The sequence below is a fragment of the Syngnathoides biaculeatus genome, chromosome 3, assembly GCF_019802595.1.
Source record: "Syngnathoides biaculeatus isolate LvHL_M chromosome 3, ASM1980259v1, whole genome shotgun sequence".
NCBI classification, from domain to species: domain Eukaryota; kingdom Metazoa; phylum Chordata; class Actinopteri; order Syngnathiformes; family Syngnathidae; genus Syngnathoides; species Syngnathoides biaculeatus.
The window spans coordinates 10625655-10647960 of NC_084642.1; the positions used below are offsets into that span (position 1 = coordinate 10625655).

Here is a 22306-nt window from a genome sequence, read left to right on the forward strand (position 1 = left end):
TGCAAATTAAGAAGGGACATATCACTGATTTCTTCAATTCCAAGTCAAAGCAGGTTCTAATCGTCGGTCACTGGCTGTTGCAGCCTATAAATTTGTGGGAAAGAGCCAGCCCCCACATTGATTTCCCCTTTGAGGTTTATTAGTTTATGGAATCCGATAGTTCCTCGGCCTCTGTCGCTATGCTGGGGAAGGGCTCTTAAAGCCAAAAGCAATATGTTGTGATACAATCTAGTTGCATTTTTTTCTTCTTTTCAGAAAACCTAAAGGTCCCTTGCAATCATGTATTTTTTATTCATGTATATGAATAAAACCATTGGTGTCCTTTTGCCAGGATTGCTATATAATTTGGGTTGAAAATGCACAGGATGTCTTTTTTTCGACCTTTCTTGGTTGATCCTTTACATCTGGTCATTGAGATCTCATTAATATTTAATATGTAAAAATAAATATGGAAAACAGTAATATTCTGAGGCGGCACAGTGGCTCAGCTGTTAAGGCGTTGGCCTCACAGTTCTGAGGTCCCAGGTTCAACCCTGGACCCACCTGTGTGGAGTTTGCATGTTCTCCCTGTGCCTGCGTGGTTTTTCTCCGGGCTCTCCAGTTTCCTCCCACATTCCAAAAACATGCAGCACTCTAAATTGTTCCTAGGTCTGATTGTGGCTGTTTGTCTCGATGTGCCCTGTGATTGGCTGGCAATCAGTTCAGGGTGTACCCCGCCTCCTGCCCGTTGACAGCTGGGATAGGCTCCAGCACTCCCCGCGACCCTCATGAGGATAAGCGGCAAAGAAAATGGATGGATGGAGTATTACTCTGATTGGTCCGTGGCATCGTCGTACCGCAGTCCTGTTCGCCAGCGAGCTCTCGTCCAACGACGGTGCGCTGTGAGCAGTCACGTGTGAGTTAACGTGAAACGTCACCACAATGCTTGAAGTTTCCTCGCATTTCATCTATCCTTCCATTTTTTGAGCCACTCATCCTCACAAGGGTCGCGAATGTGCTGGAACCTATCCCAGCAGTCATCGGGCAGGAGGCGGGATAGACCCTGGACTGGTCGCCAGCCAATCGCAAGGCACATAGAGACACACAACAGACACGTTCAAATTCATGGAGTTAAATTCATTAAAGATAAACGCCATCAGTTAAAAATGTTTTGATTGGGACTTTAAATTTGTATTGTCTGTTAAGCTCCTACAAAGCAGAAGTCGACCACAAGCCCAAAACAGATCTCTAAAAATCTGCTTCTGCCTGCAAGCGTCCTGGTCATACAGTATAATTAACAATCCTGAACTTCTGACGATCCGCAGAGTACATTTTGAAAACTCATTACAGTATTTTGCTACGTCTGAATCGGGATTCATTAACATGTATATTACAATGCAAATTGTCTGAGGCTGGAAGGCGAAACGAGGTGTGTTTACTCGCCAGCTTAAACGCTCAAAACCTTTCGTCGCCACATGATTATGTAACCGAGAAAATGTGGGGAGTCATAAGACCCATTTACGCATTCGTGACACATATCAAAATGAAATGCCAATATAATTAAAGCCTCTTTCACACATTGAGCAGGGGACACGGAAAAGACATTTTCGCCAAGATCCTCCGTTTTCTCCATCTGACGTGTGTCTTTCATGCTAAATTGCAGTAAGCAATTATGCAGAATATCGCCATCAATCCACAGTTGTTTTGGTAGTTTGTTCGCGAGAGCAGTCTCATGATTGGAATCAATGTGTGTGGACACATTTGCTTTAGCGCCGTTAAAATGTGATCCTACTAATCGTGTTCATTGGGAAAGCTTTACAATGCAGCTCCATTGATTCAGAACGGAAGGGCAAAAACCTTAGTACAGCTTTGGAGATTCACTTTTGGTGAGGATTTGGAAAAGAAAGACTGGACTTTACTTTGTGTTATAAAGACTTGCATTCCAACAGAGGTAGGAGGCCAAATATTGTAGTAGTAAGAGTACTGCTACTTTTGAATAATATGACTCAAGTAAATGTAAACAGCAGTCCTCCAACTAATTACCGTAATTTCCGCGACTTTTTTCACACGCTTTCAACTCTGTGGTTTATGAGGTTATGTGGCTAATTTGTGCATTTTTTCTAACTCGACATCCACTCGAGCAGAAAAGCTAAGACTGAGACCGGTGGAATATATGTGCCGAGGAAATAACTTTTACCGGTCCGGCCCTGTTAGCGCTGCGCTAGCGTGGTACTGCCGTGTCTTAGTGATTTTTACCAGTATATTTTTTTTAACCGGCCTTGTTAGCACGGCGCTAGGGTTAGCGTTAGTGCGGTGTTAACGATAGCATTAGCGCATCGGCTCTGTACACAGATGTGTCCCGGTAGTGACTTGTTTTTCTTCTTCTTATCAAGGACTACCGTATTCACCCCCAATCATGGCTCCAAAGAAGGCAAGTTGCTTGCTTAAAGTTATTCTGCACTTTTGTTAATAAAAAAAAGTTTACAAGGCTGGGGGCCGAGTTGCTACAGATACGACAATGCACTCCCAGCCTAGTGTACTCTACTAGTAAAGCATAAATTTTTTTAAGCAAAAGATAAATATATTTCTCAAATTATTATATGATATAAAGTATTTAAACTATGCGTGTATTTACTATGCAGTTTATTATCAGGAAAAGCTAAAAAAAAATGTTTAAAAAGCCCAATTTTTTAGGCTTGGAACACATTATTTCTTTCTCCATCCATTGTAATGGGAAACATCGATTCGGTTTTCAAACAAATCACTTCTCGAACCGTTTTCTGTAACGGTTTGTGGTCGAGAACCAAGGCATCACTGCTTGTTAAAGCAACACCACAACGGTGTAGGGTAATCAGGCAGATTACACAAATGAGAACAAGGCTCCAGTGGATATAAAAAGTCCACACACCCATGTTAAAATGCCATACTTTGTGTTGTAAATTAACTTTGACCAAAGGCTTATCCTTTTGGAATAAGTGTTACATAAAATGAACAATATCTTTTTTTTTTTTTTTTTTTTTTTTTTAATGGAATCTCCCATCTTACATCAAGGCTAAGGTTTTTTGTCTCTCTGGAAGTAGTTTTTTTTTTTTTTTTTTCCCCACCAACAAAATGCTGGTTAAAATCTGTACTACTTGTTTTGTAATTCAATTCCAGGTTACACTGTTAACTCATCAAAAAGATAACTAACACTATTTTTGCTGGGAGCTCATATTAAGTTTACAAAGACCTTGCGTATCCTTCGCATGAAGGCATCTTTGAAATTGATTTTAAGTTTGGATCTGCAGCTCTAAGGGCTCAAGTGTAGTTTCCAGACAGATTTCTCCCTTAGACAGGCATGCGATGGTGTATCGGTACATTTTCCTGACTTGAGTCCAGGCAGCCTCGGTCCACTTCCCTCTCAGTGTGAAAGCGCGAACATGAGTATGATTTCACTTCTCATTTCTTGTCAGTAGATTTGTTTCAATTTCCCCAGCAGCGCACGCGTTAGCAGCTCAATCACAGCTGTAATAATTCACCCTGCGTGTTTCCATATCGCGTGGAGTGTGTGGGCTTCGCATGTGTTGGCATGGAAATAAGATTGGCATTGCTATGGATCCAGTTTTTCACCCAGAGACCCCGGTTCCTCACTGAGGGATACATGACACCCTCCCTTCCTCATCAAGGGAAGTGGGGGAGCGGGTAGGGGGCTCTTCCTCTAGGTTTCAGCAAGCACTTTCTGTCCAAGCACACAAAATCTGCAACCTTGACTTCCAAAATGGAAGCTTTTTTTTTATTATTATTACCATTTCAATGGTTGCCTTGGTGAAAATGTTCTATTCTTCCTCCACAATTTTTAAGAATGTGACGATAGTCACTCATCCGCGGGGGGCGCAAGCAGTTACCAAATTGACGTGAGAGCATATGAATGGAAAAATTCTGAATGAAAATTATTCAGTAGCCTTCATAGTCACAATGTGACGAGGGAATATTGAGTGCACCCCACCCAACAGGACAGATAATTCATTACAATAAAGAAATGATCAATTAAGGATTACATCACATTATTATAATTTTTTTAGAAGACAATGCAAGCAAATCTTAAAGAATAAACAATTTATCAGTGACATCTAGTGGTAAAACATAATACTGCAACGGTATATGCACAAATATTTTTGAGGGCATGTGCACAAGCCCCCCAAAAAGGGCACCCATCGCTACAATTATGTTAGAAGTAATGGGAAAACCAGATGTCTCAACAGTTCTGACCCCACCGTTTGCTTGTATTTATTTTTATTTATTATTTTTTTAGGGGAATCGATGACAGGGATTGTAATTTTTATTTTTGAAGTATTGATAAATGAAGAAAAAATAAGTTCCAGCAGAAAGGGCCCTCTACTCATACAGAGCAAAAAGTGAAGTGCTGGTCCACCACTCCTATATAAATAAAAATTTAAAAAAAATCAGCATTTACACTTTTCTCAGAAAATACTTTTATTTCCAACACTGAAAATTCTTTTAAATAATTAAGTCGTAGGTCAGATACTTTATGCAAGTAATATTTAAACATTCAACCTGACTTTATTTTCTACCATGTTATATATATATATTTTTTTAAAATATTATACAAGACTGCATGCACGTCATGTTTAAAAAAAAACATTCATATCACTCATACTAAATGGATGAAAAAAATCACAAAAGTGAGAGCATATGGACTATATTACAGGTATTAACGTGATTCGATAAATATGTTTTTACAAATCGATTTTTCCTTTTTTTATGTAACATTTGAGGAGCAATTTCCAGCATTTACAATTTTCAAAGAAAAAACTTATATGCAACACTGAAGATATTTATTTTGGAAAATTCTTTTAAATAATTAAGTACATCATAGGTCAGATACTTTACTAAAGTAATATTTAAACATTTAACCTGACTATTTTCTACCATGTTATTTTTTAAATATATTTTTTAATATTATACAAGACTGTGTGCATGTCATGTTTAAAAAAACATGCATATTACTCATATAAGATGGATGAAAAAAATCACAAATGTGAGAGCATAGGTACTATATTACTGGCAATTACATGAGGGATTAAATTAATATGTTTTTACAAATTGATTTTTCCATTTTTTTATATAACATTTGAGGAGCAATTCCCACCATTTACACTTTTCAAAGAAAATACTTTTATTTCCAACACTGAAGATATTTATTTTCGAAAATTATTTTAAATAATTAAGTACATCATAGGTCAGATACTTTGCTCAAATAATATTTAAACATTCAACCTGACTATTTTCTACCATGTTATTTTTTAAAATATATTTTTTAATATTATACAAGACAGCGTGCATGTCATGTTTAAAAAAACATGCATAACACTCATAAAAGATGAATGAAAAGAAATCACAAAATTTAGAGCATATGTACTATATTACTGGCATTTTTGTGACGGATTAAATAAATATGTTTTTACAACTTGATTTTTCTGTTTTTTATGTAACTTTTGAGGACCAATTCCCAGTATATTCATTTTGCAAATGAAATAATCAATTTTAACACCTTGAATAAAACCACAGATCCAGTTGACAAGTTGTCACATTTACTTTTATTGTAAAGGTAATGTTATTCCAAAATATTAACATGTTAAGGGGGTGGGGTGAAGAAGAGGAAAGGATCTTAAAAACATCTACACAACACTTTGGTAAGAATCTCAAGACATTCTTTTAAAAAGATTCACAGGGGGGAAACAATCTAAATACTTAAGAATGTTCAATTATATCCATTTCACTTTGATGGATCCACCAAACATCACTGCTGGTTTAAAAAAAAAAAAATCATTATGGTGTGACCCTAAAACAACAACAGAACGCAGTGGAAAAAATACTGGAATGGCTGAACACCTGGGCTTTAAATTACTATAGTGTCACACTACGGATACTACAAGCTATAATGCGTATTTATTTATAAAAGAAATTCAGTATGGTTCCGAGATATATTGTACTGTACCACATCAACAGTAATCTTGCAAAAAAGTGTATCAGAGCTACAGCACAGAAGAATCGTTCTAGTTTAATTGGCAAGTTCGTCTTCTGATGATAATTTGAAAAGCAAGAGGAAGACATGAAAAAAAAAAAATGATTTGGTTGCATTGCCAGTGTTGTAACGCCCCAGAAAAAAAAAGTCCTTGGGAAAGTGAACAGAACAGCAGGGGGCATTATTAGAACTTTATACCACCCCTCCCACCCTCGTCATTGCCCCCTCTCAGAAACATCAAAAGTGAACAGAATTTACGAGTAGACGTGTGGTGTACTGCACTGTATGACAATAGAGTGCCATCAGAGCGCTAAATAGAGTGCTCTTGAGACCATCATGTGACAACATAAGAATGCCTGGTCTTGTTCTCACTCCCCTAATGCCGTCCCATGTATCCCTCCCTCCCCTTAGCAGGGGTGCACGTTGCAAGCTCGGATCTCCTTCCTGTCCTTGCAGCTGGACAATTGTGCGGTCTTGAACCTTTGCTTCACAGTCATTAGCCGTTCTTGAATGCCTCCACCGCACACTTTGGTACATTCTGTCCAACTTGACCATGGCCTCATTTTACATCCTAGATTGACAGAAAAAAAGGTACACATGTACAGATGGTTTTCAAATATATTAGATGTTTGTCACCGGATAGCCTATAGAGAACGGAATTTGATACTATGTACCATAAAAACTGTTCACAATATCATCTGCGAACATCATGGTCAAAGGGGATTCCAGTCTAACCTCATCTGTCATTACTACCGCAAACAGGAAGGGGCTCAGCGCAGATCCCTGATGCAGTCCCACCTCCACCTTAAATTCTTCTGACACACCTACGGCACATCTCACCGCTGTTCTGCTGCCCTCATAGCTGTCCTGTACTATTCTAACATATTTCTCCGCCACACCAGACTTGGGCATGCAGTATCACAGTTCCTCACTTGCTACTCTTTGATAGGGTTTCTCCAGGTCTACGAAGACACAATGACCTTCTTTGTACTTTTCCATGAGTATCCTCAAAGCAAATAATGCATCTGTGGTACTCTTTCTAGGCATGAAACCATACTGTTGCGCGCAGATACTTACTTTTGTCCTGACTCTAGCCTCCATTACTCTTCCCCATAACTTCATTGTGTGGCTCATCATCTTTATTCCTCTGTAGTTTCCACAGTTCTGAACATCGCCTTTGTCCTTAAAAATGGGAAATAGCACACTTTTCCTCCATTCTTCTGGCATCGTCTCTCCCGCTAGTATTCTATTGAATAAGTTGGTCAAAAACTCCACAGCCACCTCTCCAAATTGCTTCCATGCCTCCACTGGTATGTCATCAGGACCAACTGTCTTTCCATTTTTCATCCTGTTCAGTGCCTTTCTGACTTTCCCTTTACTAATCATTGCCACTTCCTGGTCATTCATGCTTGCCTCTTCTACTCTTCCTTCTCTCCCATTTTCTTCATTCATTACCTTCTCAAAGTACGTAAAAAGATCAAATAAATACACTATACTGATGCTTTCTTTAAAAGAGTAATAATAGCGTAACCATTCAAAACGCAACCTGGTTACAGTCAGTCGAGCATCAGAAAAATTGGGGTTGACGTATATACTGTATTAACACGTTAATTAAACGGCAATGTGTCTTTAATGAGCACGTAGCCCTCCATTTACAACATGCACTGTGGCCTTTTACTGCTCTCTGTTGCTGCAGAAGCCCTTTAGTCAGCAAACCCAGTAGGGTGGGGGGTCGGATCAGTGGGCGGATCTCCCAGCGGGAATTGGCGGTGGACTCGCCCATGTTCCGCGGGTGCTGGAACTGTGCCAGCTACTGTCTGCCTTCGTCCCCCGTTACGGCTGGTGGTGGAGGTGGGGGTTCCTCTTCTCTCCTTTCCTTGCGTCCCGCTGTGTTTGTTTCCTTCTGTGGAGTGGGGGTCGGGGGTGGGGGGCGCACCTCTAACACTCAGGGGCGGCTAGTGGGTGCTGACTGGAATGTGGCAGGATTCCCAAGGTCGGTGCTGCGAGGCCGGGTTGAGTCTGTCTGCGGTTGTCCTGCCTGATGGGCCCGCAGGAGCCGTGTCTCTTCATCACTCACTCAGCACTCTTACAACATTCACTTTTAAATAGATTTTCTTTTTTCACTTGTCACATCCGGGAAGATGCAAGTATTCAGGGTTTCTTGGGGTTGCTGTCATTTGGCTTCGAGGGAGCAGAGCCTGTCAGATCCACCTCCCCACCCATTTTACTGGCGACTCCAGATTTTAATGCACTACAGCACACTGATACACAGGGTAGGACCAATGACTCCCAGTCAGGGACCTGGCAGTCTTAGTAAAAGGAGGGAGGTGAGTTTTCAGTAGCTTCATGATGACAATGCTCCTGGGGTCAGGCCCCTCGGGCTGGGTGGCTATTTTGCGTGGGGGCTTCCCCACTCAAGTCCCACAGGTGCTATCTGAATTTTCAGCCTCGGGTACTGGTTAGACTGGTGGAACTGCATTTTGCACTCCTTTGGGTGTGTGTGTGTGTGTGTGTGTGTGTGTGTGTGTGTGTTTATTGGGGGTTGGGTGTTGGCATTGTGGCCCTGCAGCCCTTCTGAATACTGGTTTTGGGGAGACTTGGTGTGGACGGGACCCGGGGAGACCAACCTGTCCTGCATCCTTCCCCTCCTATCCTTTTCCTGTCCTATTTTGTCCTGTCCTTCCCTCACAGGCTGTACAACTAGTCCCTCATACAACACTCATATCAAATGTGTCATTCTTCTATTATACAAAAATGTACTTTCCTCAACTTGTTTACAGTTAGTGCTTTGTCTTTTGTTGTCTTCTTCTCTGACTTCCCTCTAAAAATCATATTCGGTTTGACTAATCAACTCTGATTCTCAGTAAATATGAATTAAAATACGAAGACACCACAGCGGCATCTTAACAATTCCACTGTGACACAGTAAAACTGTTCCACCATAAAAGGGATACAGAGTCTCCTTTCTAGTTGACCTACTAGCCGAACAGGGGGAAAAAAAAACCTACTTGGGCTTAAAATGCTTGCACCCTCTGCTGGTTGCAATAAGTAAAATCAGGGATACTAAACTAAAATTTTAAAAAAAGTCCAGATCATGAATATTCTTGAAGCAAATGTCCTGAAGATCATATAGCATCTTTGTGATATATATTTAAGTAGCCCAGTCGTTGTATCTACATTTGCTTGTTATCAATACCTCAGTGAAATCAAATTAATTCAATATTTTTCCAAAACGTTTTAGCATTTAGAGTATTATCGTCACATAACACAGAACTGAACAAATATGTATGATTTCTCATATGTCCGTATTGTTTTACATTTACATACCCAAGGAGAATTTTTAATTTTTTTTATATGACCGATGACTGAACAGGGACCATTTCATTATTTTCTTTATTATAGTGTTTTTTTTTCAAATTTTATCCATCCATCCATGTTCTTTGCTGCTTATCCTCACGAGGGTCGTGGGGAGTGCAGGAGCCTATCCCAGTTGTCAAAAGTCAGGAGGCGGGGTACACCCTGAACTTGTTGCCAGCCAATCACAGGGCACAACGAGACAAACAGCCGTACTCAAAATCACACCAAGGGGCAATTTAGTGTCCAGTTAATGTTGCATGTTTTTGGAATATTGGAGGAAACCGGAGTGCCCGGCGAAAACCCACGCAGACACGGGGAGACCATGCAAACTCCACACAGGGAGGGCCGGGATCGAACCCGGTACCTCAGAACTGTGAGGCCAACGCTTTCCAACTGATCTACCGTTCCACCGTTTCAAATTTTCATCCCATTTAAAAAAAAAAAAAAAAAAAAAAGTATTTTTCCTGAGCATTCATGGTCCACATCTTACGGATTCTGACAGGGTAATCAAACTTATGAGCACTAATACGTGATATTCTGTCATTTACTAAATCAAAGTAGGGGTGTATTTCAAAATAAGAGCAAGTTTAAGGGACGATTTGACTTTTGTTTTTGTTCACTTTACAAACCTTCTTTCTGGGATGAGCAAAAGTGATTAAAATATATTAAAACTGAAGGGAGACACCAACCTGGATGCTCAGAGGCGACCTCAGTCCTGCCTTGTCTGCTCCTCCTTTTTTCTCGCTGCTCCTTGCGTCGTTTCTTTTCGTGGCTGTTGGCCTGCCCTCCTCTGGTGCACTTCCTGACCTTGCACTTCTTCCTCTGGATGCTTTCTGGACAGTGGTCCCCTCCAAACTGAGGTTCCAACTTCACCGTGCGCGTCCTGATTGTGTGACCTTTCCCGCAGGACTTATTACACTCTGTCCACTCGCTCCACTCGGACATGACGCAGTCTACGGCTGACGATTGAACAAGACAATTAAATTGGCATGAGCAGGGTTAAGTTTCAAGAAAACAATGAAACTAACTGAGGGTGAGAGATTAGAATCCTGCTACAAATAGGAAATTTTAATACAGTATTTTATCGTCCATTAATTTTATCGTATATTAATTCTGGAATTATTACTGCTTTGTTAAAAGTTTTTTCTGGTTTTATGTCCTGGTTTGAAGGCCAGAAAATAAAGTCGCTGAACTGAATCATTAAGTGAGATACAAGTTAGTTGAGTGACATTTAATTCTAGGAATATCAATTAATGTAATAAGTGAATATACTGTGAATGCAGTTTAAATATTGTATATTGAACAAGTGGGGTCAACAACTTCTTATTTTTGGCCTTGTGTGCAATTAACTTCAATAATTTACTTGAATGACTACATAATGTGGGTAACCTGTACTGTCCAACTTACGACATTCCGGTAGCATGCACTTCTCCACCTGGTCCAACTCTTCGGTGCAGTCTCCTAACTCAACGGGCGACTTGAGCATACGCTGGCGTGTTCGTACACCCTTCCCACACGTCACGCTGCAGTCGCTCCAGTCAGACCACGTAGTCAGCATGCACGGGATTGTATCTACACCCAAGCCGACACATTTTGTTATTAAAAAAAGAAGGATCAAAATATAGCTATTACTTCGATACATTGGCATCCCTGTTGCTTTATGAAATATAACCAAAGCATATGGAACTGTACAGTTTACATATTGTTTATTAATACTGTGTGGCTCTTTGTATTGCAAATCATGTTCCGATAAATTTGTAGTAGCATAGATTTGGTGATGTATCGATTATCACAATCATTGCATCCCGCATCATTATTGAAATCATTTTGTAACGTAATTCAATGATTTTCAGTATGTGACATGGAATCTTTTTAGTGGTATGCAAAAAAAAGAAATCACTGAATTAGTTTTTCAGACTCTACATAATGTTAAATAGTGGAAACTTTTCTTTAATCTAGTTCCCGTTCAGTCGTATTGAAATTTGAAGTAGAACACATCTGCACTTAATCTTTTAGACGCACAGATCTTGTATATCGTACTTTCCGGACCATACGTCGCTCCGGAGTACAAGTCACACCAGCCATAAAATGCATCAAAAAAAGAAGAAAAAAATATTTGTCGCACTGGAGTCGCCTTTTTGGGGGAAATTTATTTGATAAAATCCAACACTAAGAAGAGACATCCATCCATCCATTTTCTTTGCCGCTTATCCTCACGAGAGTCACAGGGAGTGCTGCAGCCTATCCCAGCTGTCAATGGGCAGGAGGCAGGGTACACCCCGAACTGGTTGCCAGCCAATCGCAGGGCACATCGAGAGAAACAGCCGCATTCACAATCACACCTAGGGGCAATTTAGCCAGGCAGTTAATGTTGCATGTTTTTGGAATGTTGGAGGCAACCGGAGTGCCCGGCGAAAACCCACGCAGGCACGGGGAGAAAATGCAAACTCCACACAGGCGGGTCCGGGATCGAACCCGGGACCCCAGAACTGTGAGGCCAACGCTTTACCAGCTGATCCACCGTGTCGCCCCTAAGAACAGACATGTCATTTAAAATTTAAATGACGAACAATTTAAAACAAAAATAGAATAGCGGCAACAGCAGGCTGAACGTTATGCTTACGTGACATGACACAACTGAGAACGTGCCTGGTACGTTAACATAACTTTAAGAATTATTCCGATAACTGTAGCATAAATAATTTACGAAGACGTTTACCATAACCATCAGTGTCACTCCAAATGTGCAGTAACTAAAATCAAATGAAATCTTCATCCTCGGTGTCACTTCTAAACAAGTCCGCCTACTCCAGAGGTAGATGACGCGCCGCTTCCTCTTCTACGTCGCTTACGTCAGACTCATCGTCAGTGGCAGTTCCGACTAGCCTATTCCAGCCTTTCTAAATCCCGACAGGATGACTTCCCGGAAAGTTGCATGACGGATTCACCCGGAACCTTTGCTCTCCATCCGTCATCCACTGCTCCCAAAGGTTACGCAAGACTGCTTTAAAGCTGCAATTCATGCAGATATCATATGGCTGGTGTATTTTCATTTAAGACTCCAAGGGAGGATAGCAGGTATGGAGTTGAAAACATTTAATTTATTTTTTAACTGTGGCGTGATTTTAGTCAAATGCTATCGATACTTCAGGAGCAGAGCTTTTCGTGCTCTAAAGAAGCCATCCAGATGCTTAGTGTAGTTGCATATTTTACTACTTGCAGCTTGAAATCTACAGGATATGATTTTCTCTTCAATGCCATTTTTCTTCAGTCCTTCTCAGTTGTCATCAGAGATAGCTAATGTTGAAATGCTGAATTTTCAGAAGTACAGAAGTAGCAGGTACAGATAAACGGGGCGAGAGCGCCCTCTTACAGTTGTCAGTGCGAAAATATCTGATAAGCGACTTGGAAAATGGATGGATGGATGTAATAATGTGTTAGTAATTTCACATATAAGTCACTCTGGAGAATAAGTCGTAAGTAAGTAACTATGAAAAAAAAAACTGCGACTTATAGTCTGAATAATACGGTAATTAATTAATTAGTTAATTGCTCAATCACTGACTGGGACACACGCCTAGATAGCAAACACGTGACACATTTACTCACGACATTCTGGCATCATGCACTTCTCCACTTCCAGAACCTCAGCTCCACAAATGGAACCATCTGCAGGCGGCATCTTCACCATGCGCTCCCTTCTCTTCATGCCCAGACCGCAAGTGGCGCTGCAGGCGTCCCATTCCCCCCATTCGGTGACCAGACAGCTGCTGGGAGCTGAGGACAAGCAGAGATATTAAAAAAAAAAAAAAAAAAGACTGACGACTCGATTTGAAGTGTTAAAAGAAAGTGACAAAAAAGAAGACATGTTGTCCTCCTACAGCATTCCTCGTTGACAACGCAATCTTCGGTCTCCTCCGTGGGGAGGGTGCATACTGAGCCGTCGTCCGGGAATTGCTTCACGTAACGTTCCCTGGAACGTGTGCCCTGGCCGCATGAGACGCTGCACGGAGACCATGTGATCCACTCCGACATCATGCAAGTGGATGCATCTAAAGAGGCAAATGGAAAGCCGAATTATATTTCGGACAAACTTTTCAAAGTGAATCACTCTTTCAAAAGGCACATTTCGAAATGTCTTGTAACTCAGCCTGCTATAAATTTAAAAACCTCCCATATAAACAACAGGTTCTCTCTAATTTATCGCCGACATTATCTATAGCAGCACAGCGATAAACTTTAGTTGTAACCCTTCACTTTGTAACCTGTAAAAAAGAAAGTAATAGTCCACGAGTCTTCATAAAACTGAGAGAACGATCTAAATCGTTGTAAAGCATCTTAGGTCGGTGCCATCCTTCACGCTGAATAGCCAGAATGTTGACTTCATATTCGAATGTTCGTTCGGCAAAGCTCGTTTTGCTCCTTGCCCTCATCGCTGCATCCCGGGCCCATGCAAGGCTCAAAATCCTGCGTGTGCGGACAGGGAACGCTGAGATCCAACTGGGCCTTCAGCATCCTCTGCCTCATCCGCTTGCCCTTTTCGCAAGTAGCCGAGCTGCAGGCTGACCACGGAGACCAGTTGGAGTAGATGCACGTCTCGGGGGTGTCATCTGCTCGGTGCGAAATAATAGAGCCGTTATAAATGTGGATAGCCAAGCGCAAAAGAGAAATTGATTAGATCCAGACCTTCCTCTTTCTCCTCCTGTGCAATATCTGCCACGATGTCATCCACGTTGTCTGGCACAACGTTGCACTGCTCCCCCTGTGGACTCAAACATAGCACTCATTGCTCTGGGGATTGTCCTGTTTTTGTTTTTGTTTCCTTTTCTATTGAATAGGCTATAAAAAGGAGGAGAGCAAATCGGCTGAAAGTGCTGTTAATCGACAGACTGAAGTAAATGCTTACAGAGGAAAGTGATTTAAAATCCCCAAACCCGCCTCTAGATGTCACTGAAGGACTTCAATAATTGAGGGAGAACGTGTCAGCGTCCATTTAATTCTACTTTGGCTGTCTTTGGACAATTGGTGGACCGGTCACAGGGCACATGTACAGACTGGCCACCATTTCATATTGTCACAAAATGGGAATCGAACCCACGCTGCTTGCACAGAAGCTGGGCAAGTCAACCAGCATACCTTCAGGGACTTAACGTGAGTTTCACTTCCGCTGAAATAGTTTTGCAAAGGTTGTATTGACATTTCAGTCTGTTTCATTTGCTTTTTTGTTTTGTTTCAGCAGAAGCGGCGGTGACCCGAGCTTTTATAGGGCTGCACTACTTTGGAATAAACATAATCTAAAACACATGAGGAATTGGTCTCCACTATTTGAAGCCGCTCGAGAAAAATAGCAAAAGAGCCACTCCAACAAAATGCTTTTAGGAGATAAACACAAAAGTACGTAGCCATGAAAACATCACTTTTGGTTGACTACTTCCTATACAATTACACGTGTGTAATTATTATACTAGTCAAGTACATGTATACGAATCAGATTTTGCTATCTGTGTCACCTCTTTATTTCTTGAATAAGTTTAATGTCGAAGCGGCGCGGTGGATCAGCTGGTAAAGCATTGGCCTCACAGTTCTGAGGTCCCGGGTTAAATCCCGGACCCGCCTGTGTGGAGTTTGGATGTTCTCACCGTGCCTACGTGGGTTTTCTCCGGGCACTCCGGTTTCCTCCCACATCCCAAAAAACACGCAACATTAATTGGACCCTCTAAATTGCCCCTAGGTGTGATTGTGAGTGCGGTTTTGTTTTGTCTTTGTTTGTCTCGATGTGCCCTGCGAATGGCTGGCAACCAGTTCAGGGTGTCCCTGGGAAAGCTCCAGCACTCCCTGTGACCTCTTGTGAGGATAAGCGACATGGATGGAAAATGGATGGATGGAAGTTTAATGTGTGGCACTGATGGTGTAGTTGTCTGTAACCAGTTCAGGGTGAGTCTCCCTTTTGTCCAAAGTAAGCTGAGATAGGTTGCAGTGCCCCGTGACCCAGAAGGGGATAAGCAGTGGAGCTAATGGGTAGATGATGTGTTAAAAACCAAAAAAAACGTCCCTCACTATTTTTGGGATGCCCAACAAACTCTTAGTTAGCTTCTGTCTGAGGCTGGTGTTCCCGAAAAAATCTGTGACACAACAGAATTAGTGACCCCAGCAATCGGTGTTACCCAAGCCGTGCGTTTAAATGCGTTTGAGGGTTTGACATCAAAAGAAAAGAAGAAAACTTATGTTAACATCGTAAAGTAGGTTTCTCTAACATAAATCGCGAGTGTGGTATTCCCAGCTGGGGTGAGAATCTCATTTGAGAATATATGTGTTCAGATCAAGGAGAGTCGCAACTTAAAATAAGGTAGAGTATTATACACGAGTTTATACTGTTAACATCATTATTATTATTATTTTCTTTCACTGTCAAATGTACTCCGTGTGTAACATCCTGGTGTCACAAACAAAGCAGAAGAAAACGTAGAACGCAGTGAAGTATTGGGATTTGGGATTATTTTCCTTCAGCTGGAGTTTCAGACATTGTCGATGGATTTGGATTAGTGGGACATATTTGCCAAACCAATTTTTTTCTAGCATTTTGTATGAAATATTGTTTCTGTGGTGCTTAAGTAAACAAGTAAAATAGGAATTAAATCCGTTCACACATTCCTGAGTTCCAGACATTTTTCTACTGAGAGGCCAGAACTCAGGTTATTAGAATTTTTCGAGCTTATCTACATCACTAGCGAAGGTGTCCGCCTTCTCTTTCCACTCCCGGGCCAGCGTTGTCAGCACAACAAAACAACGCTCACAAGTGTGTCTTCAATACAGAGGCAAACAATCGGAGGAAAAGGGGCGGCCTTAGGACAAAGCGGATACAAAACTGGGTCAAACAAAAGTAACTGTCGGAGGGGCCTTTTATGGACACTTCTATGACAAAAAAAAAAAAAATTTATTGAAATTCAATTGTCTACTACTACACGTTAGACAATCACTTTACATAGCCAAAATACAGGACTTTTAAGCCCAACTTTTGGGACTTTGCTCTTTCTATTATTTGCAGCGAAAAATACCACACACACCCCAAAAAAACAATCAGTCCAAACTAATTCAAGATATGAATTGACTTGCTAAAAAAACTCTTTTCAAACAGAATGTGTACACGTTGTATTACAACTATATCTTTCTGGATGAGGATGTTTGCTTTACCTATTTACCTTTACCTACACATTACACCGCAGTACATAAAATACACTTCCTGTTAAAAATGTCATCCAACAATCATAAAATGTATTTTCATTTGGAGCAATACAACAGTGCAACCCACTTTTTTTTTTTCTAAGTTTAACTTTTTTTTTTTTTTACAACTGTAGTGCCTCCTCCTCTTCCTCCTCTCCATTTTGATGGTGTAAAAAGTATAATAAAGGGAAGCCAATTCCACTTTTATGTGAGTTCTAATTTGTTTTTAGTAGGAGTGGAATAGTGCATTAGACTTGGGTAATGAAACAATGCTGTGATGTACCTGCGATCGTCAACTCGTAAATATTGTGGCGTTAAAATGTTCGACTCAATGTTATGAATGCACACAAACTTTAAAGAAGGTAAAACCGAAAAAAAATACACGTGTCCTGCTGCCTCTTAATTAAAATGACTCTCATATATCACACCATTATGGCTGTTTTGTAAAATAACGTTGGACTGTGTGTGATAGTTTGGTTGGGTCTCCTCAAGGTAGAGCAAAATCAGTGAGGTCATAACTGGTTTGAGTTCAAATGAACCAAATCAGATTGAATTGTGGCCACACAACAGAAAAACAGCAGGTTAAGAAAACAACAAATGATAAGATAATAATGACAAAAGAACACAATGAATAATATTATGTTGTTCGACGTAAGGTAAGCTGTTGCAAAGATTCTATTTACTTTTTCATCTTTCACTCATTCCATAGTATACGAGCGACCAGCTAATGCAGCAGCAGAATCAAATATTCAAGACTTGATCTGTCTATGGAGTCTGAAATTCACTGATTGCATCATCTTTAGCATCAGACCGCTGCTACATTCTATTTGTTTCAATGCAGGCTTGTGACTAGCATGACAACCAACCTTTCTGGCAATACGTTCCACCAAGACCCTGGCCACAGGACTGATGGCTCCTCCTTCGGGGTCGTAGAAAGGGCTCTGAGGGTGGTCCAGACTGGTCAGAGGACGGATCTTATCTTCGGGCACAGTTGGCTTGTTGGGGGACTAAAGGGGAACACAAATATGGAAAAAATAAACACTTCAAATAGCACATTTGTCTAATTTACTGCCAAGAAATTCTGTATTGAGGCAGCAGGGTGGCTAAGCTAGAAAGCGTTTGCCTCACAAATCTGAGGTCCTGGGTTCAATCCCAGACCCGCCTGTGTAGTGTTTGCATGTTCTCCCCGTGCCTGCGTGGGTTTTTTCTAGGCGCTCCGGTTTCCTCCCACATCCCAAAAACATGAAACATTAATTGGATACTCTAAATTGCCCCTAGGTGTGATTGTGAGAGCGGCTGTTTGACTCCATGTGCCCTGCGATTGGTAACCGGTTCAAGGCGTACCCTGCCTCCTGCCCATTGACAACTAGGGTAAGCTCCAGTACTCTTGCGACCCTCGTGAGGATAAGCGGCTAAGAAAATGGATGAATGCTGTTTTGTGCCAGTCCTGTTTGTAACAGAAATGTGTATTGAAGGTTGGCTGTAAGATTTAACACACGGCAAGCTTTTCTTTCTGAATTTATTTATTTATTTTTGAAATAAATTATTATTTTAATAAATTAAACATGAACCCAAATCCGCTCTGATATGTAACTAGGTCCACAATTCCACAATGTTTGGTGAAAAACTAGCAAAGCTAAAGTTGTGTTTTTTCAATGGCCAAACATCGAAAATACTTATGACGGCTTTTAAATGCACTTGCAACACTACACATCGTTGTCCAAACTAAAATGTGAAGAAAAGAATAACATACTATGCAACGAAAGAACCAACTTCCTGAATATCTGATGTCTGTTTCAATGTTGAAATCCTTATTTTCACAAATAAAAATAAATATTTCTTGTTTTCACCATCTTGCTTTGGTTTAGTGGATGTTTTTTTTAAACTTGATCATCATTACGTCTTTTATTAGTATTGTTTTATGTTTTCTTTTTTGTTGCATTTATTTGAGGAGTTTATCTAAATGTTCACCTTTTCATGTATCTGTAATCTTGTTTTTAATCATTAGTGATTGATTTTTTTTCTAAAACATTTTTCCTTGTGTATAAATCGGAAAACACAAATATCCTTGCCGTATCTTCAAAAAATACGAGTGTCTCAATTTTTCTTCATAATATTCCAACATTTGAAAGCTGTTACAATACCGTACTTCACTTTTCTGTGAATCACTGCTAGTCTTATAACTGTTTCTGAGAAGTGGTTGAAGGTACTTTTAGGTCCTACACAAGGTGCTACAATTCCGTGTTGCATGAAATCGAGCAACTTCTGGCACCTGTGAACTTATTTTCCAACCCTAGGATGATTGAATGCACGCCACAATTTCTTGAAGACGCCTATGTGAAGTCCAGATAAAGCAGAGCTGGCGGCAAAAAGACAACAAAGTCCTATTTATGGGGGAAAAAAAGGAGATTTTCAGCTTCACTGTGTTTTTTTCAAACACTGCTATATTCTGGATGCAACTGTACATTTAGCATCGACTACTTCGAGGACAAGTAGTTGCAAGTTGTAGAGCAGCTACGGATGAATTATTAAACTGAAGATAAGCTGTATGATCACCAACTAATGAAACCATGGTTCAGAATACTGTACCATGAAGACGAGGGGACCATAAAGAAGAGACAAGAAAGTTTTGTTATTTCATTTGTGCAAAGATAGAGCCAATAAACAGTAAGAAAAGGGATGGATGAAGCAAATCATAAATGTATACTTTCACTCAGCCACATCTGATTGATGTGTGCAGGTCAATTCTGGGTGTCTAATCAGCCAACAAATTATAAATCACGCTGATTTCAAAGTCAAAATATCAATGAAATGTTTGTCATTTTACCTTACCTACAGTGAAGAAAATAAGTATTTGAACACCCTGCTATATTGCAAGTTCTCCCACTTGGAAATCATTAAGGGGTCTGAAATTTTCATCGTAGGTGCATGTCCACTGTGAGAGAGATCATCTAGAAAGAGAAATCCAGAAATCACAATGTATGTTTTTTTTTTAACAATAATTTGTTTGATACAGCTGCAAATAAGTATTTCAACACCTGAGAAAACCAATGTTAATATTTGGTACAGTAGCCCTGCGAGGTTGCTCCCCAAAATCTCACAATACGTGGCCACGGTTATCCTTTCCTTAATACAGTGCCGTCATCCTGTCCCATGTACAGAAAAACACCCCCAAAGCATGATGCTACCACCCCCATGCTGCACAGTAGGGATGGTGTTCTTGGGATGGAACTCATCATTTGTCTTCCTCCAAACACAGTTAGTGGAATTATGACCAAAAAGTTCCATTTTGGTCTCATCTGACCACAAAACCTTCCCCCATGACTCCTCTGTATCAAACTTAAAACGGGCCTTGACATGTGCTGGTTTAAGCAGGGGAACCTTCCATGCCATGCATGATTTCAAGCCATGACGTCTTAGTAAAATAGTAACAGTCACCTTGGAAATGGTGGTCCCAGCTCTTTTCAGGTCATTTACCAAGGCCTGTCGTGTTGTCCTGGGCTGATTCTGATTCACCTTTCTAAGGATCATTGAGACCCCACAAGGTGATATCTTGCATGGGGCTCCACTCTGATTGAGATTGACCGTCATGTTTAGCTTCTTCCATTTTCTAATGATTGCTCCAACAGTGGACCTTTTTTCACCAAGCTGCTTGGCACTTTCTCCGTAGCCCTTTCCAGCCGTGTGGAGTTGTACAATTTTGTCTCTGGTGTCTTTGGACAGCTCTTTGGTGTTGGCCATGTTACAAGTTTGAGTCTTACTGATTGTATGGGGTGGGACAGTTGTCTTTATGCAGCTAACGACCTCACAAACGTGCATCTGATTCAGGATCATACATGGAGAGGAGGTGGACTTTTAAAGGCGGACTAACAGGTCTTTGAGGGTCAGAATTCTAGCTGATACACAGGTGTTCAAATACTTATTTGCAGCTGTATCACACAAATACATTGCGATTTCCGGATTTTTCTTTTTAGATTATCTCTCTCACAGTGGACATGCACCTGCGATGAAAATTTCAGACCCCTCCATGATTTCTAAGTGGGAGAACTTGAAATATAGCATGGTGTTCAAATACTTATTTTCTTCGTGGTATCCGTTTAATGCGAGCCCCACAATATAATACTAAACTGTTCTTAGTCTTTGCATATATTCAGCAATTATCTTCAAACATGTATCATGTATTTTATTGAAAAGTGATTGTCAGAAGACACCATCGACAGGGGCTCAAGTGTTTTGTACTGCATTGTTCGATGCTTGTTGTCATGAAGGGTTCCTGAAGTTGAGTGCTGGCTAAAATATTGATTCAGCAATTGAGTCCATCTGTCCACCAATATATTGTAAGGAAGCAGCAGATATAAATTGAAAAAAAAAACCAAAAAAAAAAAAACAAGTGAACTTATACCGACTGAACGCAAAGGCAAGCTAAAGTGGATCGCGAGCATTTCACACATGCAGTCTTTGCGTTTGGTCTACTCCAATGTGCACACACACACATACAAATCTCTTGGAGTTGGCGTAAGGCACATAGTAAACGGCACTTCAAGGTGAGGCAGGAAAGGAGAAAGTCCTTTTGGGATCTAGAATTGGACGGGTGATGACTTGATTTGCTGCAGACTGGCGGTGCATATACGGAGAAATGATGCAGGCAGTGATTGTCAAGCGGGGAGAGGAAGACAAGGTGGAATGACAAGGTCAGAATGCTGCTGAGAGAGGGAGAGGACAAGAGGAGGGGTGGGCTGGGGTTATGTCGGGGGAAGAAGTGGAGAGGGAAGTTTTGGTGACTTCAGAGGTTTGATAAGGTGAGAAAAAAAGAGCCTTCAATTGAGACCGGAGCCTATAAAGGATGAACACCAGTGTCTTGTCGGTGGCAATATTATTTATTATGGGTCAGATCTTTCATAATGATAGAATCTGATGTAACTGGATCTTGGAAAAAAAATGCCTTTCTTCGCTGGTAATAATACTATGTGTGATTTTTGTGCTAGTGACATTGATTATACAATATCCAATTTCCTTATAATGATCTTTTAAGCACACTCGTTAATAAGATACACATGTTACATGCAAAAATATGTGAGGGTGGAAAGCTATCATTGTTTCATTTTCTCCAATCTCACGAGTGGCTGGATCGCCATTTTCAATTGCCAGGTCATTCACCATCAAGTTGATGGCTAAATTACATCACGCTTTAAGAATTACGTGCATCTGATAGATAGAGAGAGAGAGAGAGAGAGAGAGAAGAGAGAGAGAGAGAGAGAGAGAGAGAGAGAGAGATAGAGAGAGAGAGAGAGAGATAGATAGAGATAGATAGATAGAGAGAGAGATAGATAGATAGATGAAAGAGGGAACTGGTATAAAAGAAAAGGTAGCTTAATGTCACTACACCGGTTTTGCCTAGTTACTGTGTAAAATGGTCAACAACAACAATGATTGTCATCTTTAATAATGGCAATTTCATAATACTCCTTTGAATGGACTTCATTTGAACATGTACAACGGTTGCATGTGCCTCAAATGTGTTGAGCTAACACACATCATGCCATATTTTCGTAGAAAACGTGATGAAATTATGTCAGTTTAGCACATTCCAATTATGAACAACAACAAAAATTCTGTACTTTTTTTTTTGCAGTGTGGCAAGTCTAATAATAATTATAAACAATGTTTAATAAATAATAATGGTAAGACATGTATTGTTATAACTGTAATCCTTACATATACTGT

General features: G+C 40.6%; 1 protein-coding gene across 1 annotated transcript in view; it reads right to left on the reverse strand.

Annotated features, from left to right (window-relative positions):
• Positions 1–5634: 5634 nt before the first annotated feature.
• spon1a (spondin 1a) overlaps positions 5635–22306 on the reverse strand; it is a 71705-nt gene continuing 55033 nt past the window's right edge. The window contains exons 9-16 of the mRNA XM_061814221.1: positions 17449–17589; positions 14048–14123; positions 13789–13971; positions 13243–13413; positions 12971–13138; positions 10769–10933; positions 10051–10320; positions 5635–6575 (exon numbers count right to left, since the gene is read on the reverse strand). Of these exons, the coding sequence (XP_061670205.1) occupies positions 6412–6575; positions 10051–10320; positions 10769–10933; positions 12971–13138; positions 13243–13413; positions 13789–13971; positions 14048–14123; positions 17449–17589 (1338 nt within the window). The 3' untranslated portion in view covers positions 5635–6411. The remainder of the gene's footprint in view (positions 6576–10050; positions 10321–10768; positions 10934–12970; positions 13139–13242; positions 13414–13788; positions 13972–14047; positions 14124–17448; positions 17590–22306) is intronic.